This window comes from Chlorocebus sabaeus, chromosome 20 (assembly GCF_047675955.1).
Source record: "Chlorocebus sabaeus isolate Y175 chromosome 20, mChlSab1.0.hap1, whole genome shotgun sequence".
In the NCBI taxonomy this organism is placed as follows: Eukaryota; Metazoa; Chordata; class Mammalia; order Primates; family Cercopithecidae; genus Chlorocebus; species Chlorocebus sabaeus.
The window spans coordinates 100,219,361-100,245,656 of record NC_132923.1 but is presented as its reverse complement, the minus strand read 5'-3'; the positions used below and the strand labels follow the sequence as shown (position 1 = coordinate 100,245,656).

The 26,296-nt window shown below is 51.2% G+C and overlaps 1 protein-coding gene across 1 annotated transcript in view; it reads right to left on the bottom strand.

Moving 5' to 3' along the window:
* Positions 1 to 26,296, bottom strand: part of GRIK3 (glutamate ionotropic receptor kainate type subunit 3) — a 238,891-nt gene that overhangs the window by 24,233 nt on the left and 188,362 nt on the right. The window contains exons 10-11 of the mRNA XM_007979376.3: positions 21,038 to 21,241; positions 4,969 to 5,192 (exon numbers count right to left, since the gene is read on the bottom strand). Of these exons, the coding sequence (XP_007977567.2) occupies positions 4,969 to 5,192; positions 21,038 to 21,241 (428 nt within the window). The remainder of the gene's footprint in view (positions 1 to 4,968; positions 5,193 to 21,037; positions 21,242 to 26,296) is intronic.

The window sequence follows — 26,296 nt, the reverse complement described above, 5'->3', positions numbered from 1 at the left end:
ATGTCCTTCAATAAAGGAATGATTAAATAAACTATGCCACACTGTCCTGTGAAATATTATGCGGCTGCTAAAAGAGAATGAGATACTTGAGATGTGCTGGCGGGGAAAGATCTTCAACACATATTGTTGAAGATCTAAGCAATAAAAATATTAAAAGCAATGTATTAAAAGCAACAGAAAATAAGAACAATATGACCACACTTATATAAACAGATTCCTAAAGACATAACTATTCAGTGCTTTATGTATACTCATATGCAAATGTATACTAAAGGGTCTGAAAGGGTCTCTAGATAAAAAATACCAGTGTTTACCTCTGGGGAGGGGCATCAAAACAGCAGAAGGAATTTCAGGAAGGCCAATTGCTCTATCTGCATTATATAAATTTTTAAAAGTGAGAACATGCTTTTGAGTTTTGGGCATAATAAAAAACCTTAAAATGGGAAAAAAAGCATAAGACACATTTTATAAAATATTCAGACAGTATAGACGAATACAATCTGAAAGTGAATGTACTCCAGCATCCTATCCCCCGGAGAGAACAACGTGTTATATAATTTTTTAGATTTTTTGTCTTTGAATATACAAATACATATATGACAGGGAAAAAATGATTACTTAAAGCCCCCTACTGCCTTCTAAGGAAGAGGAGTCCTGATTACTGAACTGAAGGGAGTTTTTGTTCACTGCATGAGTTCCAGTTGAGGATATCTATGTTTAAAGAAGCTTGAGAGGTTGAGAGGACCCTGGAAAAAGTCCCACACTGGTGGACATTTTCTCTAGGTTTGTGGGGGAGGTTTTAGGATGCTGAGAGGACACACCTGGAAGGGGAGACAAGTCCAGTGGAATTTTGTTTCATTTTTTAAAGTGCAATGCCCTTTAAGTGTGATGTTGTGACCTCTCTTTTCTGTCTCCCTTCTAAAAGCTGGAATATATAATACATTGATTACCAGTGGTCATGTGGAAAGAATTTTATTTTCATGAAGCAGGAAGATCCCTCAAATAGGAAATCCTAAAGAAAGATTTCAAACCAAGACGGGGATCTTCAAAGGAAATGGCCACAAACTGGTTAGAGGCTCTAAAACCCACAGGGAAGAGATCTAGGATGGAGAAAGCAGAGATGAGAGGCTATTGTGAGAAGGGTTTTTAGAGAGAGCCTTTGGAGAGTTGGGTGTCCAGAGCTCCCGCTTCCTCTACCACATCGAGGGAGGGGGCTTCCCAGGGGGCGAGGCAGCTCAGTGCCCGGCCCTGTAACTAAGCAGATGGACCTGGGAAGTGTGAAGGCAGGGGTCGGGCTGATGGGTGCTCTGTCAGTGGAATCAGGCAAGTCCCTGCTGCATGACATTGGCCTGCAGGCCCAGATACCACCAGGCCTCAGGACGCTGGGTCCACAGTGCTTCCGCTGGACCAGATGGACCCATGCAGAAGACAGATCCAGCCCAGGCCGACTTTGACTCCCATCCTGGAAGGCAATGGGATTCCAACAGGGAGAGGCCTTGGGGCACAGGCCGCTGGAGGACCAGGGGCTGAGTGGGTAGTGGGCCACGAAGGGAGGCCCTGCTGGAGGGGGTCGTGGGAAGAGCACCCACCTCTGAACACCCTGGAAGATGGGAGGCAGACAAAATAAAGCCGATTTCTGATGAGATCTCCCGAGTCCTGCTCTTTACATGTACCAGGCACACATACACAAATATATGACATATATGATACTTTTAACAAAAAAATCCCCTATCATACCACTATACTGTCCGAGAACTTTGTTTTTCATTTAATGTTACCAGCCTCTTTTCAAGTCAGTTCTTCCAGATCTACCTCATGCTCTGTAACCACTCTGCAGGTGTTTCTAACCATGCTTTGACTGATGGGCATTTAAGCTGTCCTCTCTTTCCAACTGTGGTGCACTCTGCTGGAAAAGCATCCTTGGACACACCTCTGTGGGCCCTGATGCCCAAGGGTGGCCTTGTCTTCTGGGGCTTGGCTGCAAAGGCTTTCTAGATTCGGGAGAATGCTAAAGTGTGGCTCAATGGTGATGTTTCAACAGGATGAAGTTCCAGGGGTGGAACTGCTTATCATAATAAAAATAACTGGTTCTAGAATGGGCTTCTTGGCTATCAAATGCTGTTACAGGCCGGGGTCCTCACTGCCTCCTGAGAGGTGAAAGCATGCAGGGTGCCCATTTTACAGATGCAGAGGCCACAAGGATCCTGCAGTCAGTGGGACAGAGTGTCCAGGCTCTAACCCTCTTCGGCCACAGGAGAGAAGAGGAGTGGGATGGTCGCTGGACAAGGAGGGAAGGTGTCACCTGGAGTTAATGGCGGATCTTGGATTTGTAGCTTGTGGCTGCAAGGGCTTCTCCAGTCTTGAGAGTAAACAGGAGTTAGAAGTTGACCTGGAGACACTCTGTCTCCACAGAGAAGGTTACAGTCCATCCCCAGCTGGAGTGTGGAGGTGTAGACAGGGCATCCACTGTGGCCAAAGCTCTCGCTTCCCTTGGATACTCAACCCAGATTTGGCTGCAATGTGGCTCTCAGGAGCTAGATGGGCTGCTCACCCTCAGCCCTGCCTTCTGGGTCAGGCACTTAGGATCATCCCCTGTCACGAGTGCCAACTGTCCTGCTCTCTGTGGGGAGAAGGCACACCCTCGGCTCCCTTCCTGTTTCCTCCTACCTCACTAGGCATGAAGTCGAATATCTTGGTGGCAGCGAAAGGCCTTGCACAATGCCTGGTCCCCAGATGTGGACCAAACAGACCAGGCCAGGCAAGTGTGCAAGATGGACAGTCCCGTGCCAACCTGGAGTTGTCCCAGAGTGGACCTGGACACCTGCCCACCCTTCCCAGGCCCTATCTCTTAGAACTGTGGGCAGCTGTGTCCAGATCTCCTTCAGCCAGCATGGTCACCGGGAGTGAAGGGGAGATGGCTGCATTTACCCCACAGACATGTTGTGCTTGATCCTGCCAGTGTTATAAAAAATTCAACTAGTGGCCACACAGAAAAACCGAGAGACATCACATAAAAATCCAAATCTCTCTCTCAAAATCATGAGCTCTGCAACATTGGCCCTGCATCTCTGCCTGGTACAACCTGTTGGAGCTGAGCAGCGGCTGCCCCCTTCAGCCGGGTGAGCTCTCCAGGGTGCCTTAGTCCCTACCACTCTCCACTGCCTATCACTATGCGTGCTTCACTCCCTTTGGCCCTGGCAGGTACTTGCGTTTGCCACCCTTGATATAAAGTTGGACCGGTCTGGGTTTGAAGCCCAACTCTGTCAAGGAAGTGCTTTCTGATTCTGGGCAATTACTTAACCTCTCCAAGCCTCAGTTTCTGCTTCTATAAACTGGTGATAATTATACCCATCTCAAGAGGTGTGAGTGGTGTTGTGTGGGTGCTGGGCAAGGTGACAAGTGCACTCTGAAGCTCTTCCTAGCTCTGTGGCCAAAACTCTTCTCCCTCTCCTCTCTTCTCAGGGGTCTCCTATCATTCCAGCAGCTCTAGGAAACCCATCTCTTCTAGAAAGTCTCCCAGCCTAACCTTGGGAATGAGGCTCCCACCTTCCTAGCCAGGAGGCAGGGTGGGAAGCAGGCGTGCTGGTGAAGGGCCAAGAATGAGAGGGGGATGGGACACACATCAAAAGGGCGGAGTGGATGCTGGAAAAGCCCAAAGGGGTGGGAGGATCACAGGAGCTGCTAAAATCATGGTGTGAGCTCTGGAGAGTGGCTCCTGGCTTTCAAAGGCTTGTTAGACCATTAGAGACAAGAGGCACAAATGAAGGCCTCTCTGTGGCAGGCTTGGCTGCTGCTGCGCCCACCAGGCAGGGTGAGACCAGCACGGCAGCTCCAGGCCTCTGGCAGCACAGGGCCTGGGGAGCGGGACATTGCATCACTCACAGCCTTCCCTTTAGTCTCTCGCAGTGTGGGAGGAGGGAGCGGAAGGGAGTGAAGTGGGGGGAGGGCGGCTTTTAAAGAAGGCTCTGGAGAAAAAAAAGGCTGAAAACGCCAAGTCGTTGGATCTCAAATTGCCTCTCCAGAGAAGTCTCTCTTTGCACTTTGTTAGGATTTAGAGAAAAAAAAGGACCAGATCAGGGGCTGGGGCTGGAGCCGGGAGAGAGAAGGCAGAGGGCTCCGCTGGAAAGCCGTGGGGAGCAGGCCCCAGCAGCCACCAACCCGGGGCAGGGGCGGACCACTGGACGGAGATGTGGGTCATAGATAAAAGGCTTGGTGACCCCCACAGTCAAATGCTGCAAGTGTCACCTATTGCTTGTATGACCTTGGCAAGTGGTGAGACTTTCTGAGTCTCAGGTATCTCCTCTTCAAGGGAGGCTGTAAAGTGCAGAGCACAGTGCTTGGCAAGCACTGGGTGTTCACCAAACACTGGGCAAAACCTGTCCCCTGGTGACCTTTTCCTACCACCCACCAGCAAGGGTGCGCTGTGTCTACTTATGTGAACAACAAAATGTGCAAGCATGTTGCTAGCATGGAGTCCAGACAGGAATGTGTGTATGTGTGCCTCGTTTCTGCATGTGGGGATGGTGTGAGTTTATTGGGCACTGTTCCCCCTACTGTTGTGGCGTGGATAGACACATCCTGTTTTCCAAGTTCTAAGCTACCCACTGGGCCACTCAATGTCCTGAGTCTGCTGCACCAGGTGCCTGGCTCAGGTGGTGCAGTTTGGGCAACCACTTGACCTCTTCAAGCCTGCTAATGGGACCTGAGGTGCAACTGCCGCATCTCAGGGTTATAGACACAGACCAGGGTGAGGACCAGGTGATTCAAGCCTGGGGGTGGGGAGGGACAAGGCATGGAAAGTTCCCTGAAGGATATAAAAGAATCTGAGCCATAGGGAGTAGAAGAGGAGTGGGCATAGCAGTGGCCTGAGCCTTGGGCTTTCTGTGCCAGGGGCTGAGGAGGTGAGGACCTGCCTGGCCCCTAAACCTTCAACCTTGGGCCCGACATCTGGCCAAGGAATTGCCTTACCTGGCGATGACGAAGAGGACACAGCTGACCCCCAGGTAGGCGAGGAGCACATACATCCAGATGTCTGGGGACAGGGGATTGAGGAAGGAGAAGACGCTGGGGTTGGTGCCATTGGGCTTTCGATACAGGATGCTCACACCGAGTGTCATGAAGGGCTTGGAGAAGTCAATGGCCTTCTCTCGAACATGGGTGATGGTCAGGGGGGCCACGGCCAGATCTGCCTTCTGAAACCAGACACACAGAGAGAGAGACAGACTATGAGCAAAGTCTCAGAATAGCGGGAGACAGAACACCCTTGCTGGAGGAGAGATGAGGGTGAAGTCAGTTGTCTCAGCCCCGGGTCACTAACCGCTCTTCTGTTTCCACATTTACTAACCCTCCTTGAGGGCCAGGTCAGGGTGCTGGGGAGACAATGATGAATTTAACTTAACCTCTGCTCTCTAAGAGCTCATGGTCTTGAAGAAGAGAGTGGTGGAATAAACATGCAGAGAATGGAACTCTATTAAAGCTGTAACCCACGTGCTCCCTTCTCAAAATGGTGCTTTGTCAAATAAATACAGTTCAGTAACCCACAAACATTCAAAAATAGCTCATGCTTTTTATTTGTGTCTTTCAAAACCACAAAGAAGACATAGAATGCACCAGAATGCCTATTTAATTCTGCTTTCCTCTCCCATCTACTTCTCGACTGCTTCACCACATTCTGGATATTCTATATATCTTCTAAAAGCCCTCCAAACACAAGTTGGGCAAAGATAATACCCTCCTTGGGAGAAACTAGACAGGCAGGCTGGGTGCTGTGGCTCATACCTGTAATCCCAGCACTATGGGAGGCTGAGGCGGGAGGATCGTTTGAGCCCCGGGGTTTGAGAATAGCCTACATAACATAGTGAGACTCCATCTCTACAAAAAATTGAAAAGTTAGTTGGGTACAGTGGCATGTGCCTGTAGTCCCAGCTACTTGGGAGGCTGGGGTGGGAGGACTGCTTGAGGCTGGGAGGTAGAGGCTGCAGTGAGCCGTGATTGTGCCACAGTACTCCAGCCTGGGCAACAGAGTGAGAGCTTGTTTCGAAAAATTAAAAAAAAAAAAAAAAGAAAGGAAACAAAACAAGCAAATCCAGGGCCCTTATTAATAGGAGGTGGTGTGGAGCGGGAAAGAAGGGGGTGGGTAATACTAGGAATGCTACGTTAATAAATTTTAGCCCATCACAATTTTAATAAGGGGAAGAATTCAAGTTCGATTCTTTGGTCTGAGCTTTTCCTGATTAGAAATCTAGATTCCCTCATTCCCATCCGCTCTTTCCAGGACCCCATTGGCATCCTCCCTGACGAGGCCTCAATTAAACCACTTCCTGCTTACCAAAGCCCCTCCTTCAGCTCCATGCTCTGCACATCCCACACTGTTTAGGATGTTCTCTTCCTGTAGTCTCATTCCCACCACTGTCTGCCTTCCTCTGCACATCCTGCCTCTTCCAGAAACCCTCCCTCGCAGCCTCCATCTCAACTTCCATGCAGCCAGCTCTGCTCTGCTTGAATGGTGGTCTGTGCCCCATGTGATCTTGTGTCTGACCTGCTTACATGCCTGTGAGTTCCTGACTGCGGCTGGAGCTGGGGTGGAGTCTCTGCTTCTTTTCTCCATCCCCAAGCCCTATCTCAGCCTCTGGAATATTTGTTAATTACTAACCTTCCCCTCTGAGAGGCTGCCCCTGGGGCTTCTGTGGATATTTACATTTCAGAATGTGAACTAAGTTATCACTTCCCTTCCTCACATAGGACAGGACAGAAAGGGAGGCTGGGGTCTAACAACCAGCATTAAAGACCTTCTCGGCAAGGGGGGAACCTCCCTCTGAAACCCCTTTCCAAGGCAATACCTCTAGGTGGCCATCCATTGACTTGGTCCAACTCCATTCAACCACTCATTGTGTCATGAAATCCAATAGACACCAGGGATACAGAGTTGACCCAAAGACATGACTTCTGCCTTCATGGAGCTTACAGTCTAGTAGGGGAGATGGTCGTTAATCAAACTGTTTAATAAAGGGTATCTGCTAACACTAGCTCTGACTTCGCTCATCTTAGAACAGGAACTAGCAATCCATTCAAAATCAGATGTCAAGGAGGGCAGGGCTAGTATGGGTGGAATCGCAGCTTCTGGACAGCTCTGCAGGTGCTCCCTGCTGGGAGCAGCTGGGAAATACAACTTTGACACTGCCCACCCAATGTTTCCCCTTCTAAAGGCAGCCCCTACACCCCATCATTGACACTTGGAGTCCAAGGATTTGATGACCTTCAAAACCTGGGAAAGATGGGGGAGGAGCAGCCTATTATAAAGGCTCTTTCTTTTGTAAATGTCTGAATATGTGAGTTGGGATTTGCCTGGCTGAAGGCAGAAGAATGAACGGGGTAAGCTGCTGCCACCCCAGCTCCCGGAGTCCTCTCAGTTCAGGGTGTGTACAAAAGAAAGCAGAAAAAAAAAGAACTATTAGGGAGGGCATAGAGTGGTGAGCAAGAGACTGAGTCCCTGGTGTCATGGAGCTTCCAGTTGAGTGAGCTCTTGCTGGGGCTATAGACAGGATCCCTTGGTGGGGTGGGAGCCTGAGTGAGATACCCTGAAAGGTTCCTTTCAGTCCTAAAGATCTAGGATTCTCTGCAATGTTGACCTGACAGAGATATAGAGGGCCCTTTGATTCCAGAACTTGGCGTCCCCAAGTCCTGTCCCTTCAAAGTCCAGTCATGTGCTGCCTAACTGTCTTGGTCAACAGTGGACTGCATATACAATAGTGGTCCCATAAGATGATAATACTATTTTTGCTGCACCTTTTCTATGTTTAGATAAGTTTCCATACACAAATGCCTACAGTATTCAGTAGAGTAGCATGCTGTACAGGTGTGTACCTAGGAGCAATAGGCCATACCATATAGCTGAGGTGTATAGTAGGCGCTACCATCTAGGTGTGTGGAAGTATAGCCTATGATGTTCCAACTACGATGAAAATGCCTAATGACATTTCTTAGAATGTATTCCTGTTGTTAAGTGATGCTTGACTGTATATTGCTTTGGGAGGTTTTGTTCTCACTCCAAAGTCACTATCATTGCTCAAAATGCCTTTGGAACTCATCTCTGGAAATCGAATGGATTCTTGGGAAGAACCTCAAAGTCAATGGTGGTGATGAATCTTCCTTTGACTTTTGATGGCAAGTTGGATAAGAGAGTTATGGCTGGGGGACTGAGGTGTTCGTAGCCAATGATTATTCCAAGGGCTGGTGAGAAAGCTAATCACATGGCCACAGGTGATTGGCCTTCTGGCCAGCCCTTCCCCCAGATTCTCTCAGAGCCTTTGAAACCTCCCTGCCATTCTTCCTGCTCTTTGGTTTTAATGGGGTCAGGAGACCAAGGCATCCACAGCATTCTGTACCTATGGTGGCAAGACAACTGGCCAATATGACCTTCGCTGGGAGTTTGGATCTGTGTTTTCTCTTGGGCTTCAGGAAGGCTGGAGTTCTCCACTTCGTTTCTGGTTAAGGCAGAAAATACTACATTTCACCGTTGGTTACGATTTCCCTGAAAAAGGCATTATTTTGTCCAACTTCCCTTGAAAGATGGGAACAGATGTCAAGCCTTTGCTGTTTCAGTTCATTACTCAGAATGAAAGGCCCAATCTTGGCAGGCTCTTCCCACTTGTGCAAGTTTTCTTTGAGGATGATTCATAAAATCATAGGCTGTCAGAGGTGGATGAGAGAACTTCAAGTTTATTCGAGGAATACATCTATTCCAACCCCACATTTTTTTTTAACAGAAGGAAACTGAGGCTTGAAGAGAAGCTCCTTGGTCTTTGCTATAATATTTACAGCAATCATGTCCTTGAACGACATCAAACCCCTGACTTGTACAACACTTTCATTGGTCTAATGGGTGTCTTGTTAGCTCTCCTGCCTCACCAAGGACCTTTCTGTATTATTTCTAAACCTCTGGAGCAGGCAGGATGGTCTTCCCAGGACACTACTTCATCCCCATAAGCAGCTTTCCAGTTACCAAGAATCTGTTGGGGCCCTCCTGGCTCCTCCTCCTCCCAGTCTCCTCTATCCTTGCATGAGGTCACCTGGCCCCACCCACTCTATCACACCCTTGAAGGTAAGAACAATTCAACCTGCTATAGCTCTATCTTTTGGTCCTCAGTCTCCAGATACCCTGGCTGCTGGTTGAAACCTACCTTGTACTCCAGACTAAAACCTGGACATCTTCCTACCAGGAATGGGGTTGGGACTGTGGTCCCAGCTCTAACAACTTGTCACTGATCAGCCTTCTCTTAGGACAGGGGTCCTCCTAACAGTCTGAGATCTGGCCCCTGACTCCCAGCTTGCTGCCTGTGTCTGGTGTCCCTGCTACAAGCTGCCTGATTGGATTCCCAAGTATAGTCCTTACCAGATTCCTCATCTCCGTTTTCCGCCTCTTACTTGGGATCCCCATTGAACATGCCAAGCATGACTCAGTGTACTGCATATGCTGCCTATGCCTATGCCATCTTCCCAGTATCCCTGCCAGGTGGTCAACATCCTCGCCATATTCCAGATGGGGACAGGGTGGCTTAATCAGGCTAGGAGGCTCGTTTAAACTGGTAAGTGGCTGAGCCGGTACTTGGACCCAGTTCATTGTGATCTAAAAGCCCAACATTTTACCACTCTACCATGCAAGCCACATGTAGTGGATAGAATTATGTCTCCCCACATTCTGTTCAAATACTAACCCCTGATACTGGTGAGCGTGATCTTATTTGGAAATAAGGTTTTTGCAGATGAAATCAAGTTAAAATTAAGTTATACTGAATGAAGGTGGGCCCCAAATCCAATGACTGGTGCCCGTATAAGAAGAGAAAAAGAGGAGGCCGCACTTTGGGAGGCCGAGGTGGGTGGATCACTTGAGGTCAGGAGTTCGAGACCAGCCTGGCCCACATGGCGAAACCCCGTCTCTACTAAAAATATAAAAATTAGCGGGGCGTGGTGGCATGCACGTGTAATCCCAGCTACTTGGGAGACTGAGGCAGGGAAAATCGCTTGAACTGGGAGGCGAGGGTTGCAGTGAGAAGAGATCATATCACTGCACTCCAGCCTGGTCGACAGAGCAAGATTCCGTCTTAAAAAAAAAAAAGAAGAGGAAAAGAGGATGCACAGACACACACAGAGAAGGCCATGTGATGCTGGAGGCAGAGACTGGAATAGCAGATACAAGCCAAAAGCACCAGGGACTGCCAGCCACACCAGAAGACCAGAGAGAAGTATGGAACAGGTTCTCCTTCAGAGCCTCCGAAAGGAAACAGCCCTGCTATCACCTTCATTTCTCATTTCTGACCTCCAACACTGGTGGTTCATGGCCATTTGATGTGGCAGCTCTAGGGAACTAACATACCTGCCACTTAGACCCTGTGCAGGATGCATGGGGCTCCTTCCACAGCCTGCTGCTGTCCCCACCCTAGCACCTGTCCCACTCTGAAGGGCAAGCTTCATGGTTGGACCCACCCTGCCTTGTCCTGAGCCCAGTGTTGAATTCCCAGAGACCTGAACTTGACTCTGGCTCCTGACCATGGGGCTTCCCAGCATACACTTCACATTGTCTGGCTTGGGAGCCTTGCAGCTGCAGAAAGCTGCTGGTATACCTTTGCCACCTCCAGGTCCCTCTGCTGCTTCCACAGCTGTCTAAGTAAACCAGCCTCATGCCTGCCATGCATACGGGACTCTTCCCCAGGGACTCTGCTGGCATCCCGCCCACCTCTCTGGTATGTGGCATCATGGAATTCACCTTCTGCTCTTTTCCCAAAGTGGTGTTTCTCCAACTAGAATCTGTCCCTATCCATGGTGCTAATTAAAGTAGGTCAGGACTTCCTAATGCCCTTAGGATAAAAAAATTCTTACTAGGGTTGCTTACAGCCATGCATGACCTAGTCCAGTGCTGTCCAACAGAGCTTCCTGCAACGATGAAAAGGTTCTCTATCTGCACTACCCAATATGGCAACTGTGGGCCACACGTGGCTGTCAAGCATTTGAAATGTGGCTGGTAAGACTAAGGAACTGAATTTATACTTTAATTGAATTTTAATTAATTAAAGCTTAAAATTAAATAACCCCCTGTGGCTGGTGGCTGCTGCATTGAAAGGCTCTCCCACATTTCTCACACTGTCCTCCCCTCCTCTCTTCCTCCCAGCCTTCCTGCAGCCCCTCTGATCCATGTTCTCTCTCTTACCTCCGGATGCTGCACATGCACTGTTCTCCACCCGGAACCTCTTCCTCCCCAAACTCTTTGTCTAGTGAATGCTGACTTCTGTTTCAGATCTCAGCCCAATCATCGCTTCCACAGACACAAGCCTCAGAGGAAATCAGGACTCCCTGGTGACTGCTCTCATCACACCAGGCACTTGTCGCTCCCAGCACTGATCACGGTTGTGATTTTAGAGGCATTGGCTGATTCTCTGGGTGTTTCCAACCCACCCGACCATGAGCTCAGGAGAGTGAGGCCAGAGCCTGTCACCTTTTCACCGTTGTGTGCCCCATGGCTGGCACAGTGTCTGGCACATAATAGGCCTTTCGTAGAGACTCAGTGAATGAATGAGTAGGATGTTACTGGTTTAGACGAGGCACCCAGCGAGTGTGTCCTCTGAGTCAGCTCGCAGAGCACATGGCCATTTACAAGAGGATAAAGCAAGTCACAGATGGTGTCTGTGGCTGAGCCACAGCCTCCAAGCTTAAGAACACACTGTGTCCCTGAAGGGCCCTGGACATGAACCTGACAAACCAACACCCTGAACAGTCCACACATTTGAACAGAGGGGAAACAGGTGCTAGCTCATTCATAAGTGTCAACCGATGGGTCAACTACTAGTACCTGTGATTCATTCACTGGTTTCCTGAGCTGACAGCAGCCTCACTGCCTAACAGTGAGGAAAGATGTGTGTACCCTTCCTGGGCCTGAGAGGATAGCCCAGTTCCTTAGACCCAGCAAGCTCCATCCCTGTGCCTCTGTCCTTCGGGAAGGATGGGTAGGTCTTCCTTGCTTCATAGACCCCATAGGGGTCCCCAGGTTAGATGCACCATGGGCTCCGTGTCCCATCACTGCAAGTTCTCTCCCCACACCTCATTCCCTGACAGTCATATTAGCCCAGACAGGGCAGGGCCTGCCCTAGCACAGCCCAAGGGAGCTGAAGGCACTGAGCCCCCCTGCCCCCAGGCTAGGTCCCGGTTACACACTCCTGTAGCGCCCGCACTGTTCCTCTGTGCCTTTATCACTATTGACTTTTTATTTGTAAGCCACTGTGGGATGCCCAGCTCCTCTGCCAGGATATCCAGTCCAGGAGCGTGGGGAACGAGCTTATTTCACTCAATGATGTGTCTCTAGGGATTAACACAAAGCCTGGCACAAAGTAGGGGCTCAATCAAATTTTGCTGAAAGAATGAGCATCAAAACACCCCCAAGGGTTCTGCTTACTCCAGCCTAATGGGCTAAGCTCTGGCCTCAGGTCCCCTGCACTAACTCCCGCCAGTTCACCTGATCCTGTCCCCTGCCTGCCTCTCTCCAGAGTTTAGAGCCTGCTGCTTGTGCCCTGGCCCCTGATGAATCCACCTGAACGTTGCTACCCCTCTTCCTTCTGACCTGTCAGTGGACCCAAGCACCGATAGCCCTCACCTGCCCTCATTCCCACCTCAGAGAGGTCTTGGTGAATCCTCAGCTCCACAGAGCTCCCCAGTCACTGCCCTGGGCAACCTGGCTGGCCTGGGGAGGGTCCACCTTTGAAGCCCATCTCTTTCCCCTGCCCCCAGGTGAGCTCCCAGCATGTCCAGCTCCAAAGAGCCCTGCTCTAGGCTGGGGCAGTGGGATTGGGTGGAGCCTTCCTTGGCATTGCAGACAGGAGTTGGGGCCAACACATGAAAGCCAGAACCAAGGTCTAGTTCCTAGTTGAGAGGAAGATGGGACACAGTGGGGGCAATGGTAGTGTGTCTTTGATAACAGATCTTCCAATCACACCTGCCAACCCACCTGGAGGCTGGGAAACCAGAGTTCACAGTGCCATGGACATAACTGGGGTTGGGGGACAACTTCCCAAATCCATGTCTTTCCTCACCCAAACCTCATCACCAGCTTCTGCTGCATAACCAGACGCCCTTCCTGGATTCCCCTGACTGCTGCTTATGAAGGGGACAGGGCATGGCTAGCTCCTACCTCTCAAGTCTCCAAGATCTTCCCCCAAAGTTTCCTGGGCTGGGTCACAGTTACTCCCCACTGCTCTCTGATCTATAGGACCTGTCAGCCCAGGCCCCAGTCTGGGAGCCAGGGAAGCTCTTCCACCCAGCCACATTCCTTGCCCAGAACACTCGCCCTTATTGAATATTTATATCTGTTCATATGTTCACAGATAATTGCCCATTTCTTCTACTAGAGTGTAGGATCTTGAGGATCAGGGAAGCGATCCTGCCTATTTTGTTCACCCCTGTATCCACGGCTGCTATCATGGGGCCTGACTCGATAGATTTATTGAAGAAATGAATAAATCAGTCACTGGGAGCACTGGAGGTTTAAAAGAGACCCCCCCAGCAGGCGCTGTCTCAGGAGTGCCACCCTCCTGAGTTGGCAGGGCAGGGAAAGGGGAGTAGGGGCGGGGGGATAACAAGTCAGAGAGAATATCTGTGGATGACCTGCCAGCTAGCTGTCAAACTCAACAATTAGCACTGTGGCCATCGATAATGTTGGAAAACAGCACCCTGAAAAGCCCACATATATCTAAATAGATGGGGAACAGGTGCTAGAAAATTCATGTCAATCAGTGAGTCATGTCCCTGTGGTTGGCACACAGGCCTCCTGAGCTGACGGATGTCTGACAGTGAGAAAGGGCGGGTGTGCCTCTCCCAAGCCTGGGAGAACTGCCTGGTTCCTGAGTCCCCATGGGGACCAGCCTGTGCCTGTCTCTTAGGAAGGCTCCATGGGATTTCCCTGCTTCAGGGCACACTCCAAAGAATGCACCACAATCTCTATCACCATCTCTAAAAGAATCCCCTCCCCACTCCCTGCATGTCCACAAGGGTGCTGTCTGTCCAGGGCCAACCCCAGCACAGTCCTGCCAGTGCTCCGGGACTCCATGCACTCAGCTACAGCCCCAGCCAGGCCCTGACCAGGTGGAGACTTCAGCAGCCTCCGCCATCCACCCAGGCATGTGTCTTAGACCTGCCTGGGACATCTCTTCCTCATTCTTTGGGTTGCAGCCTAAGAGTCACTTCCTCAGGGAAGCCTGAGGCCTTTTCTTCGGGGTTATACTCCCAAAGTCCTCTATCTTCCCGGTTGCAGCACTGATCAAAATCTTAATGAAATCTCACTTATCTGATTCACTGTTTGCCCCTGGAGGGTAAGGACCATGTCTGCCTGGGTCACCCCCACTCCCTAGTCCCCAGGTCTGGCACATTATCAGTCGGGGCTGGGCTCAGACCCCTCTCACGCAGACTTTCAGATCCTCTGGCTCTAGCCAACCTCACGCAGGTCCAATCTGACAGCATCTCAATGCCTGCTCAACTGGCCACCTCTGGCCTCCAGCCCTGTGGCTTCTCATAGATGCTGCTGCAAGATCCCGATTGGCTCCCATGCTCACCATGCCAAACCCAGAATGCATGGGAGTCAGGAGCCAGTGAATAAGCCTGTTTTCTCTTCCTCTGCTTACCCCAAGAGATGGTCCTGAGACACACTTTGCAAGGCATTTCCAGGGTGCAGACTCATAGACTGAGAAATTAGTCGCCCTCTATGGCAACCAGCTCAATAACACATCCTTGTGTTGCCTTCTTCCTTCCTGCTCCACACCCCTTGCCCTGCCCCTCATTCTCCCCCTGGCATCACAACCCCTAATTGAGTAACGGCATAATCCCCTGCTTCAGGCTCTGCTCTGCAGGCTCCCAGGCTGAGACATTGCTCAATAAAGTTTCGTGGAATTGATGAAAGAAAGAATGACCCTCAGCAGAGGAGCCTGCATGTTTCAGCTGCTCCTTCTGACCTCAGTTTCCCCCAATACTCCAAACCTGAAGCCCTCTTGCTCTCTTACTCCTGTGTGTCTGGACCCGGATCCCTGCCAGGCTCTTTCCAGGCCTTTCCCCAGGTTGATCTCTGCTCACTGAATTCTGGAGCTGACAGTTCTGCAGTGACTCTCAATGGGGCCCCAAGTCCCTCCTGCACCCCTCACCTGTTTCCCCTGGTTTCCCTAGACAGACCCTGGAGACATCCCGAGCTCCCCCAGGGCTCCACAGTCATTGCTCTGGGCAACCTGGCTGCTCCAACAGGAGTCCAGCTTTGCAGTTTCCCCTGCTCTCAACTGCCCTGTCCCCTCCAGGATTCTGACTTGCCCTAGGGGAGCTCCCAGCAAGCTTTGCTTGCAAGTGTGCTGGCCCAGCCCAAAGAAGGTAACTTGGGCAGAGCATTTCCTGGCCACACAAACAAGGGTGTGAGGCTCCTCCTGACACCCATACATGCGGGCCAGAACTCAGATCTGCTTCCAGTTGGAAGATGGTGGGCACAGTGGGTAATGGGATCATGGCCTTGACATGAGACCCTACTCTCACACACCACTGGTGGAAAGCTAGCTAGTCATGACCCCACAACAACCATGCCTCTGGGCAAAGCATGCAAGCCCATGTGTTCACCCACGTATCCCTCATTCAGTGAGGCTGCTCTGTGTATGTCCAGCCCATGCCAGGTGTTGGAGCAGCAGCCAAGTTTGGCCCATCAGGTGCTTCCCATCGGTAAGAAGAGTCACACAGGGAAATGGGCACTTCTAGCTGTGCCAGTCTCCCTGGTCTGCACTCAGTGTTACTGGGAAGCAGAGGGAATGTGTGGGTGGTGCAACTTCTCCATAGGAAAGTGTACAATACGTTAAGGCTACCCGTGATGACTCCTTGTCTCCATTGTGTTCCATACTTCATCTTGGTCCAGCCCCATCTATGAGGCAGGGAAAACTTCTTATCTGGCCATCCATACTGCAGTGAGATGTAACAACTTAGAGAGAAAAGAATGAATTTCCCGAGGCCTGCAGAGCTTTTATGCATCCCCATTAGCCTCCCTCCTGCTCTGATGCAGGGGGCTGGGAGAGCAGCCAGGACAGAATCCTGGGTCTCCGAGGGTGAAATTTGAGAACAGGAGCACTCAAGGACCCTGCTAGGGCTGACCTTGTACCCCCAGGAGGTCACGCTTGTGCCAACTCATGGATGCTCATTCCTCATCTCCCTTGACCTCCTTGCAGCCAGTGACCCTACCCCCTTTCTAGTAGCCTCTCCTCCTTGGGCCTCCTTCACCTCATGCTCTCCTGATTCTCTTCCTTCCCCTCCAGCCTTGCCAGCCTAGGCATCTTGTGGCTTCCACCATTTCATCTGTGCCATTCAGGGTCCCACCCCAGGTCCTTATCTCTGCTCTCCCTGAGCAGCCCTCGTCTCCACCTCCCAGGCTCCCTGCAGAATGTGCTGATGACTCCTAGAGCTCAGCCTCCGCCCTGCTCCTTCCTCCAAGTGCCCAGCCACAGGGCCAGCCATCTACGAGGACCACAATCCCAACACATCCTAAATGGGTCTCACTATGTTTCCCAAATCCTCAAATTTCTCCAGGGGGCTTTTGATGTGAGCAGGACACCATCACCTCCTTAATTGTCCAAGTAGAATTCCATGCCCTGTCCGTGATGCCTCCCTTATCCCCGCCTCCTCCATCCAACCAATCGCCAGCCTCATCGGTTCCACCTGCTTGTCTGCTGGCTGTGCATCAACTTCCCTCCTTTCCTAGAGCAGCACTCTGAGTGAGGCCACCATGCTCGCCCTGCTCGGGTCCTAGCAATGGCCTTCATACTGGCTCAGGTTTGGCCCAGCAGCAGAGTGACCTTCCTCAAGTGCCAAGTTGATGTCACTCCCTGGCTCCACTTCAGTGGGTTCAAATTCTCCATAGCCCTCGGGATTAAAGTCCAGTTCCTTGGTTCAGCACCTGAGACTCTTCAAGGCCTGCCTCTTTCCCCCTTTTCTGGCAGCAGCCCTCCTCTTGGTTCCAGGCTCTCCACTCTAGGGGCTCTGCCTCCGCACTTCCCAAGTGGGCTCCTGGGCACCTGGTGCCAGGACACAGAAGCTCTGGATGGCAGATGGGGACTCCCAGTGTCAGAAAAGGCCAGTGCCCCAAGTAAAGTAAGAAGGTGGCACCTTGGTGGGTGCCTCAGTTCCCTATGTGTCTGATCAATGTAAGTCAGCTCCTCGAGGCTCCCTGTTTGGATCCAGTGGGGGTAAGGTCTAGGTCCTGGACTACTGTGGCCTGGCAGGAAGACCATGGGTGAGGGGACACCCTCCCACCGCCATCACATTCAATCTTGGACATACTTTAGATAGGGAGGCTGTCCCTGGAAGGAACAGTGATGAGAGGGACAGCTTCTGTGTACTGAGCATTTACTGAGCACCGGGAACTTGGCGAAGCATTTTGGTGCCATATCTCATTAAGTCTTCCCACCAATGCTGGACAGGAGGCTCTTTTATTGTCCCCATTTCGTAGATATGGAAATGGAGGCCAGAGAAATGGAATAACTTTCCCTCTGTCAGCTGAAATGTGCTGGACCCAGAATTTGAACCCATTTCGGTTAGATTCCAGAGTCATCAAAACACGTGGGAATAATTTAAGGCACGGATGTGAGTAGAAGATTTTTGAAAGAGGAAACAGACAAGCAGGCAGTAAATATAGAGAGAGCAAAATTTGGAAGAAAGATGGGGGATGGAGGGAATAATCGTTGCTCTGTCTGATCGTGTTTGTTGCCCCTATACTCCAAGGTGACTTGGGGCAGGCGAGTGTGTCAGCAGGAGGCGATGCATCCTCTAGCTACCCCATCCCTCTCTGCAATCCTTGGAAGACCATGTGGCATGGGACGGAGGCGAGCAGGGAGTAGCCAGGAAGGGCTTTTTAAATCCTGCTGGTCAGAGACTCCACCCAGGGCCTCCAAATGGACCCCGGGGGGCAGATACTTACAAAGGTGGGCATTCATCATCTTTACGCCTACATTCAGATCCCTAATAAGGAAGTAATAATATTGCCAAGCCTTTACCATGCTTTCTATGGGCTAGGGAGAAGACTAATTATCTGACGACACTAATAAATGGTTATGATGTTATTAAAAATGGCACCAAGCTAGGATTAATAGGCTCATCAATTGTAGGGAATCGGGCTTAACAAGGTCGCCTGCATGTCCCGTTTGGCCTGTAACCCTGATGAATACTGGGCTGCCCAAAGCACTGCCTGGCTGCTTGGAGGCCGTGGACGACACTCCCTCCTTTTCCCAGCTGAGGGTCAGCTTAGGGAGGTCAGGCTGATGCTGGGCTTCTCTGATCATATTTCCTTGCAAATAGTTCTTCAAAGCTCTCGGGCCCCTGGAGATGTTGTGAGTGGCGAGGGTGGTCCAGCCCCGCTCACCTCTGCACACAGCCTCCACCTTCCATGTGATCCTCCTTCCCCCTGCCCAGCTTGCCTCTGCAAATGACAGCCTCAGAGCCTACCCGGAGCCCCAGACTCCAAGTCCCACTCATAAACGCAGGGGAGTGGATAAGATGGAGATGCCTCTGGGACCTGCTGACTAATTTCCATAATAATTATAGTTATTACTAATAACGGTGACAACACCACTCCCTTCCGTTTATATTGAATTCTACAATCTAGAAGCTGCTTCCCCACCAGTTGTCTCCTCTGAGGCTCACAACAAGCTGTGAAGAACATGGGACAGGTATTATTATTCTCACTGTCAGGTTAGGAAAGTGCAGCTCAGGGAGATAAGGGGACTTCCTGAAGCCCCCTCCCCAGCCTCCAAGGAATAGGTATAAGGATAAAAATAAAAATAATAATAGTAAATACTGACATGGTGCTGACTATGTAATACACTATGTTAACTTAGTCCTCCCAACAATCTTACGAAGTAGGTCCTATTGATATCATTTCCCTTTTACAGATGCAGAAACTGAGACACAGAGAGGTTAAGAAACATCCAGGAAGGCACAGCTAGTAAGTGGAAGAGTTTGAATCAAACCTGGCTCAAGTTCAAGCTCCTGACCGTTTAGGTCTCCTATTAGACTTCCACAGGAGCCCAATTTGCTGGGGACTAGGAAATGACTCCACTGGGCCAGGCTCCAGCCTTCATGCCTTGAGCTCCAGCCCCTCCCCACTTGTGACCTCCAAGGTCTCTGCAGGGCAGCTCCCCTCAGACAGAGGCAAGGGGGCTTAACTGAAGGCCCCGATGCTGCTGGCTCCCATCCTGGAGAGGTGAAGTCATAATAAACCTTTGGCTGGTGCTCTGTGAGTTGTGAAGATCTCTGCATGAACCTTCCTCTGTCCTGCCCTTGGGGTCAGGATGGTTCTTTGTAGAAGCTGGAACACAGAGCTACAAGGCAGGGAGCCTCCAAATTCTGGCTCCACCACTTCATCTCTCTCTGCCTCAGTCTCCCCATCTGTAAAGTGGGTGTTAATAACAGTACCTGCCTCACTGGGCTGTTAGAAGGATAAATGGGAGAAGGAATCTAAGGGGTCCAGTATGGATCAGGTCCTTGAATTCAGCAGCAACTCCTGGATAGAAAATGCTGCAGTCAAGTTGAGGGCCCTGAGCTGGAAGGCCGGTCATGTTTACTGTGTGCCAGGTAAGCCTGTGGAAAAGGTGCCATATTTAATTCCCCCAACAACCACAGGAGCTATGGTAGTTGCTAATTACTCCTATTTCAGGCAGGGCATGTTGGCTCATGCCTGTAATCTCAGCCCTTTGGGAGGTCAAGGCAGGAGGATTACTTGAAGCCAGGAGTTTGAGAACAGTCTGGACAACAAAGTGAGACCCTATTCTCCACCAAAAAACAACAACAACAACAACAAAAAAACAGGCGAGGTGCTGTGCCTTGTGCCTGTAGTCCCAGCTACTCAGGAGGCTGAGGCAGTAGGATCACTTGAGCCCAGCAGTTTGAGGCTGCAGTGAGCTGTGATGGCACCACTGCACTCCAGCTTGGGTGATTCTGTCTCTAACAACAACAACAACAACAACAACAACAACAACAACAACAATTACTCCTATTTTAGAAATAAAGAAATTGAGGCTTAGTGAGACTGATGAACTTACCGGGTCACACAACAAAACTGAGGCTGAACTCAGACCTGCTGGGCACAGCCTGGGCGTCTGAGAACTATGATGTGTTTGCTCACAGCATCTCACCAGGGTCCCTCTTACTGAACTTACTCTGGGCCCAGTCTTGTGCCACTATGACAACAATCCCGTGAGGAAGGGGTATTAAGAGGCCCAATTTACAGATGGGGAAATTACTCAGACAGGTCGAGCGACTTGCCCCTGTTCACAAAGCTAATGAGGAAGAACTGGGACTCGAGCCTAGGACCTCCTGATTCCTCCCTTGCAGGAGTGTCCCCAGCCTGTGGCTTCTCCTTCTTCCTTCCAATGTCCCAGGAAGCCCAGGACCCCCACCCTCCACTCCCCACACCTGCCTGCTTGGTCTCCCAGCTGTCTTCAGTCCACTCCTGATCTCAGGCAGAGGAAGAGGCTAACTCCTTGGTGCTTCCAGCCCGGCCCTGCTCATCCCTTCTTTCCAGCTCTCAGCTTCCTGGACTCCCACTAGACCCAGAGTTACTCAACGAAGGGACAGGTTTCTCTCTGCGTCCCAGAATTTGGTGAAGTGTCTCGTGTGGGTGCCTTGCCCCATAGCTAGGGCATCCTCTGGTGGCTTTTAAAGGAGCAGAGGATACCAAGAAGCTGCAGGCCCCCAGAGCAAGGTCATCAAAGATGCCAGTGGGACTGGCTCTGAATCAGATGGGTGCCAGTGCATCTTTGTGTGTATGGAGGGGAATGGTGTTGGGAGCATGAGCAAGGCAGCCCACAAAAGCTGGGGTGCACTTCCTCAGCTGAGGCCCCCCAGTCCTCAAGGTCATAGCATTCATCTCCATCACTTCTGTCCCCAGAGCCTTCCTCTGCCAGGCTGCCCAGCCCTGTGGTGCAGACAGCGCTTGGCCGAGCCTCCCCGGGGTCCTGCGCCCTCCCATGCTACCACCCATGCTTACGTGGTCGATGAGCTCCTTGACCATGCCGTTCCACTGGCCCTTGTCGTCCTGCGCCCCGTACTTGCCATCCTCCACCAGCCGGATCTCGTAGGAGAAACCAAGGATGTGGGCTAGCTCCTTTAGCAGGTCGATGCAGTAGCCCTCGAACCGGTCATTCCCGTACAGAGTCCTGTCTGACTTCCGAAACATGACAAAGGGCTCCTCCTGCAGAGACAGATGGGCAGGGAGTGATGAAGACTGAGAGGGTAGGGCGGAGGCAGGCTTGCACTGGATGGAGAGTCAGGGCTGGGACCTCTGCTCATGTTTTTATAAACCACTTAGAGTGGCTTAGATAAAGGGCCCGTGAAGTCAGGAGCGGGAAAGCACATGTCCTGGGAGCCAGCTGGGGGCCTCACAAATGGCTACCTGGTACGGGGTGGGAGCTCAGTAGGCACTTCCTGATTTAACTGCCCAGTGGTTACAGAGCTAGTGAGCGGTGGAGCAGGGCTTTGAACTGGAGACTGATCCCAAAGCCCATGGTCTCTTTGCTGCACTAGTAATAGAGGCCAGGGTTCTCAGCGTGTGGTCCCTGTACCCGCAGCATCAGCATCTCTTGGGAACTCGTTAGAAACGCACATTCTCAGGCCCCACCCCAGAGCTAACTGAACCAGAAACTCTGCGGAGAGCCCAGCGATCTGTGTTTCCATCCTTCCAGGGAATTCTAACGTCCACTCAAGTCGGAGGACACTGCTGTAGAAAGCCCTTCAGAAAGCCGTCTGCTCTAACTTCTCTTCCAACTCCAATTTAAAAGATTAGATTTACACGCTGCTGGATGCTGTTCTCTCTTTCCAAGAACCTCCTCACTCCCCTGTGTTAGGATCCCAGGGGAATGATTACTGGTAACAGGGACAGCTCATTGGTATGTGGCTGTGCTGGGCATTGGTCAATTAGCAAATGAGTTTATGCCCATGGGGGGCCTAGCACAGAGTCCAGCAGAGCCCCAGAGCTCGGCAGAGAGGAGCTGTATCGCCTCATTTCACCTTAATGTCAGCCCTCTGGGGTGGGTGTGAATAATCCCATTTTATAGATACAGAAAGTGAAGTTCATGAGGATATGTGACTTGTGCAAGCCCCCCTAGCTGTCAGGGAGAGAAGATCCGAATTCAGTTTAGTGTGATCCCAGAGTACAAGTTCTGTGCCTGAGGCCCTGAGACCTACGGTGCCCCTCCCTCGGGGGCAGGTGATCCCCAGGAAGATGCTTGTGCATCAGAGATGCCTGTCCCATGCCAGACCCCCCATCATCCAACCCCACCACCCACCACAGGCTTCTTCCTTTCTGGGTGATGGGGAGCCTGGGACGGGATTTGACCAAAGCATGACTGTCTGATTTCTCATTTAGAAACAAACCCCTGGCAACCCTGCAAAGAATAACTGGGAGAAGAGGCAGAAGGGCCAGTGGAGAGAGGCGATCCACTTCATCCAGTCGAGACACGCAGCGTGAGCAACTGTGGGCTCTGATGCAGCAAGGTCCCTGAATCCAGGTCAACATGCAAGTCCACGCTTCTGCCAGCACCATCTACCCGGCTTCACTCACAAAGCCCCATCCCGCGTCCGTGATGGATGCGCCGAACTCCCAGAAAATTCAACACAATTGAGTTCCTACTCTGCACCAGGCACTGATTTAAACTCTTTGTCAGACTGTTTGATTTAAGCCTCACTAGCTTGCAAGATAGTAACACTGTTCCCATGTGATAGATGAGGAAATTCACGCTCAGAGAAGGTCAGTAAGTTGCCCAAAATCACACAGGAGCTGAACTACAGAGATGGGATCCAGTTCCAATCCTTCCCAGTCAGCTGCACCTCTGTCTGGCTTGGCTCTCCTGTCTGTTCCCTGGGGTCAGACATTCCGGAGTTAATCTGCTTTTCCAGATCCCCAAATCAGGTAAAGGGCTGCCATCCTAGAGCCTGTTCCTGGACAACTCTAGTCTTCTTCTGACTCACCTGAACCTCCTTCCTTCGCCCCCATCCTGTTCCTGCCTATAGCTCCTAGGCCTCTTTCTGACAGCCAAACGTCCCCAGACCTGCCTCAGCACCCCTATGTAACGGAACGCCTCAAGCCTTTAGTGACTGTGTGACCACGGTTAGCTGACAGAATGCATGGAAACCAGGAAGCTCATGTCCGCATGCCCAGATTAAGGCACATGCTTAACTATGGAAGCGCCTCATCCTTCTTTTTTTTTTTTTTTTTTTGAGACGGAGTTTTGCTGTGTCACCCAGGCTGGAGTGCAGTGCAGTGGCCGGATCTCAGCTCACTGTAAGCTCCGCCTCCCGGGTTTACGCCATTCTCCTGCCTCAGCCTCCCGAGTAGCTGGGACTACAGGCGCCCGCCACCTCGCCTGGCTAGTTTTTTGTATTTTTTAGTAGAGACAGGGTTTCACCGTGTTAGCCAGGATAGTCTCGATCTCCTGACCTTGTGATCCGCCCGTCTCGGTCTCCCAAAGTGCTGGGATTACAGGCATCCTTCTATCAACTGGCAGGGTCATTCCCTTGACCTCATAAACCCCTGGGTGGCATGGGCAGTGGAAGGCCGGGTGAAGACCCTCATCAGAGGTCCTAGGAGCAGATGCTCACCAGCAGCCTCCTGCCAGGCTCCTGCTGTGGCATCAGGCTTGAGTCTTTGGCCCTCTCTCCCAGCAGTGCTACTTCTCTAGATCCCATCCTGATCCATGCTTGATCCACTGGAACTTTTCAACAGTCCTTTGGGATGCTTCAGGGAAAGAGTTGGTGGGGATGGCGCAGTCTCTGAATCCCTAAGGGATTCCCAACTATCCAGGGATTCTGAGAAAACCACTTCCCAGTCTAACTGAGTAGAACGCTGGACCCTCGGCTAGGTGCCATGCTTAATCACAGTGCCTCTCTCACTCGCCTTTCAACCAAGTAGGCAGCTCAACAAGGTTGGAGAAGAGTCCAGGTGGGGCCTGGGAAAAGTGCTGAGGCTGGAGGATGGAGGACATTGGCTGGTTCACGCACTGCCTTCATGCAAATTCATCTCTGGGCAATCCTCCTGCACCCTGGCATGGGGCCTGGCGAGCAGGGTCTTTTGGTTGATGCTCTTGTGCAATGGACAAGGTGCACCACTGCACCTGGTGGCCCTGACTTTAGCTGATGGAAAGAATTAGAGAGAAGGTACCATCTTTCCCAGAGGATCCACCAACCACACATAGAATCCTAGGCAAAATTCACCTCCTTCTGTAACATGGAGAAAACAATAGAACCTGCCTTACAAGGTTGTTGTGAGGATAAAATGAGTCAGTCTATGAAAAGCACTCAGAATAGTGCCTGGCACCTGTTAGCTGCTATTATTATTATTATTATTAATCATCATCACCTTTATCTTTTTCTTGTATGCTATTTGGTCCGTTACTGCAATGACCTTTGCAGCCTAGAGGCCACGCCCAGTGTCATCAAAGGTTAAAACTCATGGCTGATAGTGGAAAACCATTTCAGGAAAGGTCCCTGAGACAGCTCACTTCCTGACCCTGTCTTCACGCCCCTCCCTGGCCTGATTCTCTAAAATTAGCACTTCATTTGTGAAGTCACCACAGCCCCAGAATCTATACATCTCCATATAAATATGCTGCCTTCAGAGCAGCTGTAAAATGCCATTAATTTCGGGAAGTGCTTTGCGGATGGCATACATATTTAACAGCCAAAGCCCAGAGCATTAAAATGGTGCTCGCCTTAGTAATGTGTCTCTAGACCTGCAACATTTCCTAGGGGGTAATTCTGAACTCCGCCAACTACTTATTCATGGACTATTTCACAATTTATTACTGGAAATGTCCAGACAGCCAATTCACAAGCTCTCTCGGCTGCTAATCGATTGCTCAGTGAAGGTGCCCTCAATTTCATAACTTCACGCTCTCCTATTGCTCTGGGAGAACAGCCGTAGGAACAGGGGTAATATTTCTCTTCAACAAGTCACAGAAAACAGGGGTCCAGAAAAATAACCGTTTCTGACTTACCATTGCTAGGGCTCTTGGTCTGGTTTCTCTCTGATCACTTACCCCAGCGTGCAAGCCAGGCCTAGCGCTAAGCCTCTCCCAGTGACAGGGCCCATGGAGTTGGAAGAGGGAGACTTGGGGGTTATCCTCAATTCGGGAAGGATCCAGGGGTTAGCTACCTGATACCTGGGTTCTGAAGCTCCCTTCTGACAGGTAATATCAGCCCACAGTCACACATGCACGCATAAGTACACACAATGTCCTTGGCACAAATGCACCACATTTTCAGATGTCCTGTCTGCCTAACCCTTCTCAGACACAGAGGCCAAGGACACTGGACCTGAGGTCTTGGCTTCAGCCAGTTAGAACCAGCACACAGAATCAGGAGTCCTGTTCTCCCAGCAGGAGGGGCCTAGAATGGTTCCCAGCCTGGGATAGTTCTCCCAGCCCACATTCCAGCCCCTGCTTTTCCCCTCTCCTGCTGCTGGGTGCTGAGTGTTGGGCTTGCCTGACAGGCAGTTGAGCCTATGTGGGTCACGATGTGCACACGGCACAAATTCACCCATCAGTTAGTATCCAGATACCCGTGTGTAGCTGGTCCCACACCCACCCACACACCCGCAAGCATGCCCACACTGTGGCTCACATCGGCAGCCAAACGAATCTTGAACCTTCAAAAGCTGGGCCCCGAAGAGTGGGCCGGGTGTGTTTTCTCAGTGTGTGAGCTGAGGTTTGGGCAGATGAATTTTTCATGAGCTCGTGGAAGAGTGGAACCAGAACAGAGGCTGGGGCCGGGCGGCGAGAGGGTGGGGGAGGGCAGGCATCCAGGCTCCTGCTGCTGCTGTTTCGATCTCAGGAATGGGGAAGGCTGCCAGTGGCTCTGAGGGGCCAGAAAGGGCAGTGCCAGGGCTCTGTCCATCTGTCTCTCCAGGGTAAGGCATCTTTAGCACCTAACGCTGGGAGTTCAAGAGAGGGGAGAATAGCAGGTAGGCTCGGGGGCAGCTCACACAGAGCTGCTGCTTTCTGCCACACCGGATTCCTGGGAAAGAAAGGGGAGGAGAAACTCCCCCTCATCAGGGGTCTTGGATCCAGGCGCTGTTCCCTAGAGGCAGAGCAGTTTGATGTTGTGTACTGGTACCTTGGGATCTGCCTGTCACTCAAAGTGCTGTTGCCCTGACAACATCCTCCCAGACAGGCTGAGGCTGTGCTCTCAGCAGGAGGTGCTGGCCCTACATTCAGGCTGCCAAGCATGGGGCTGGATTTTCAGCCACAGGGAC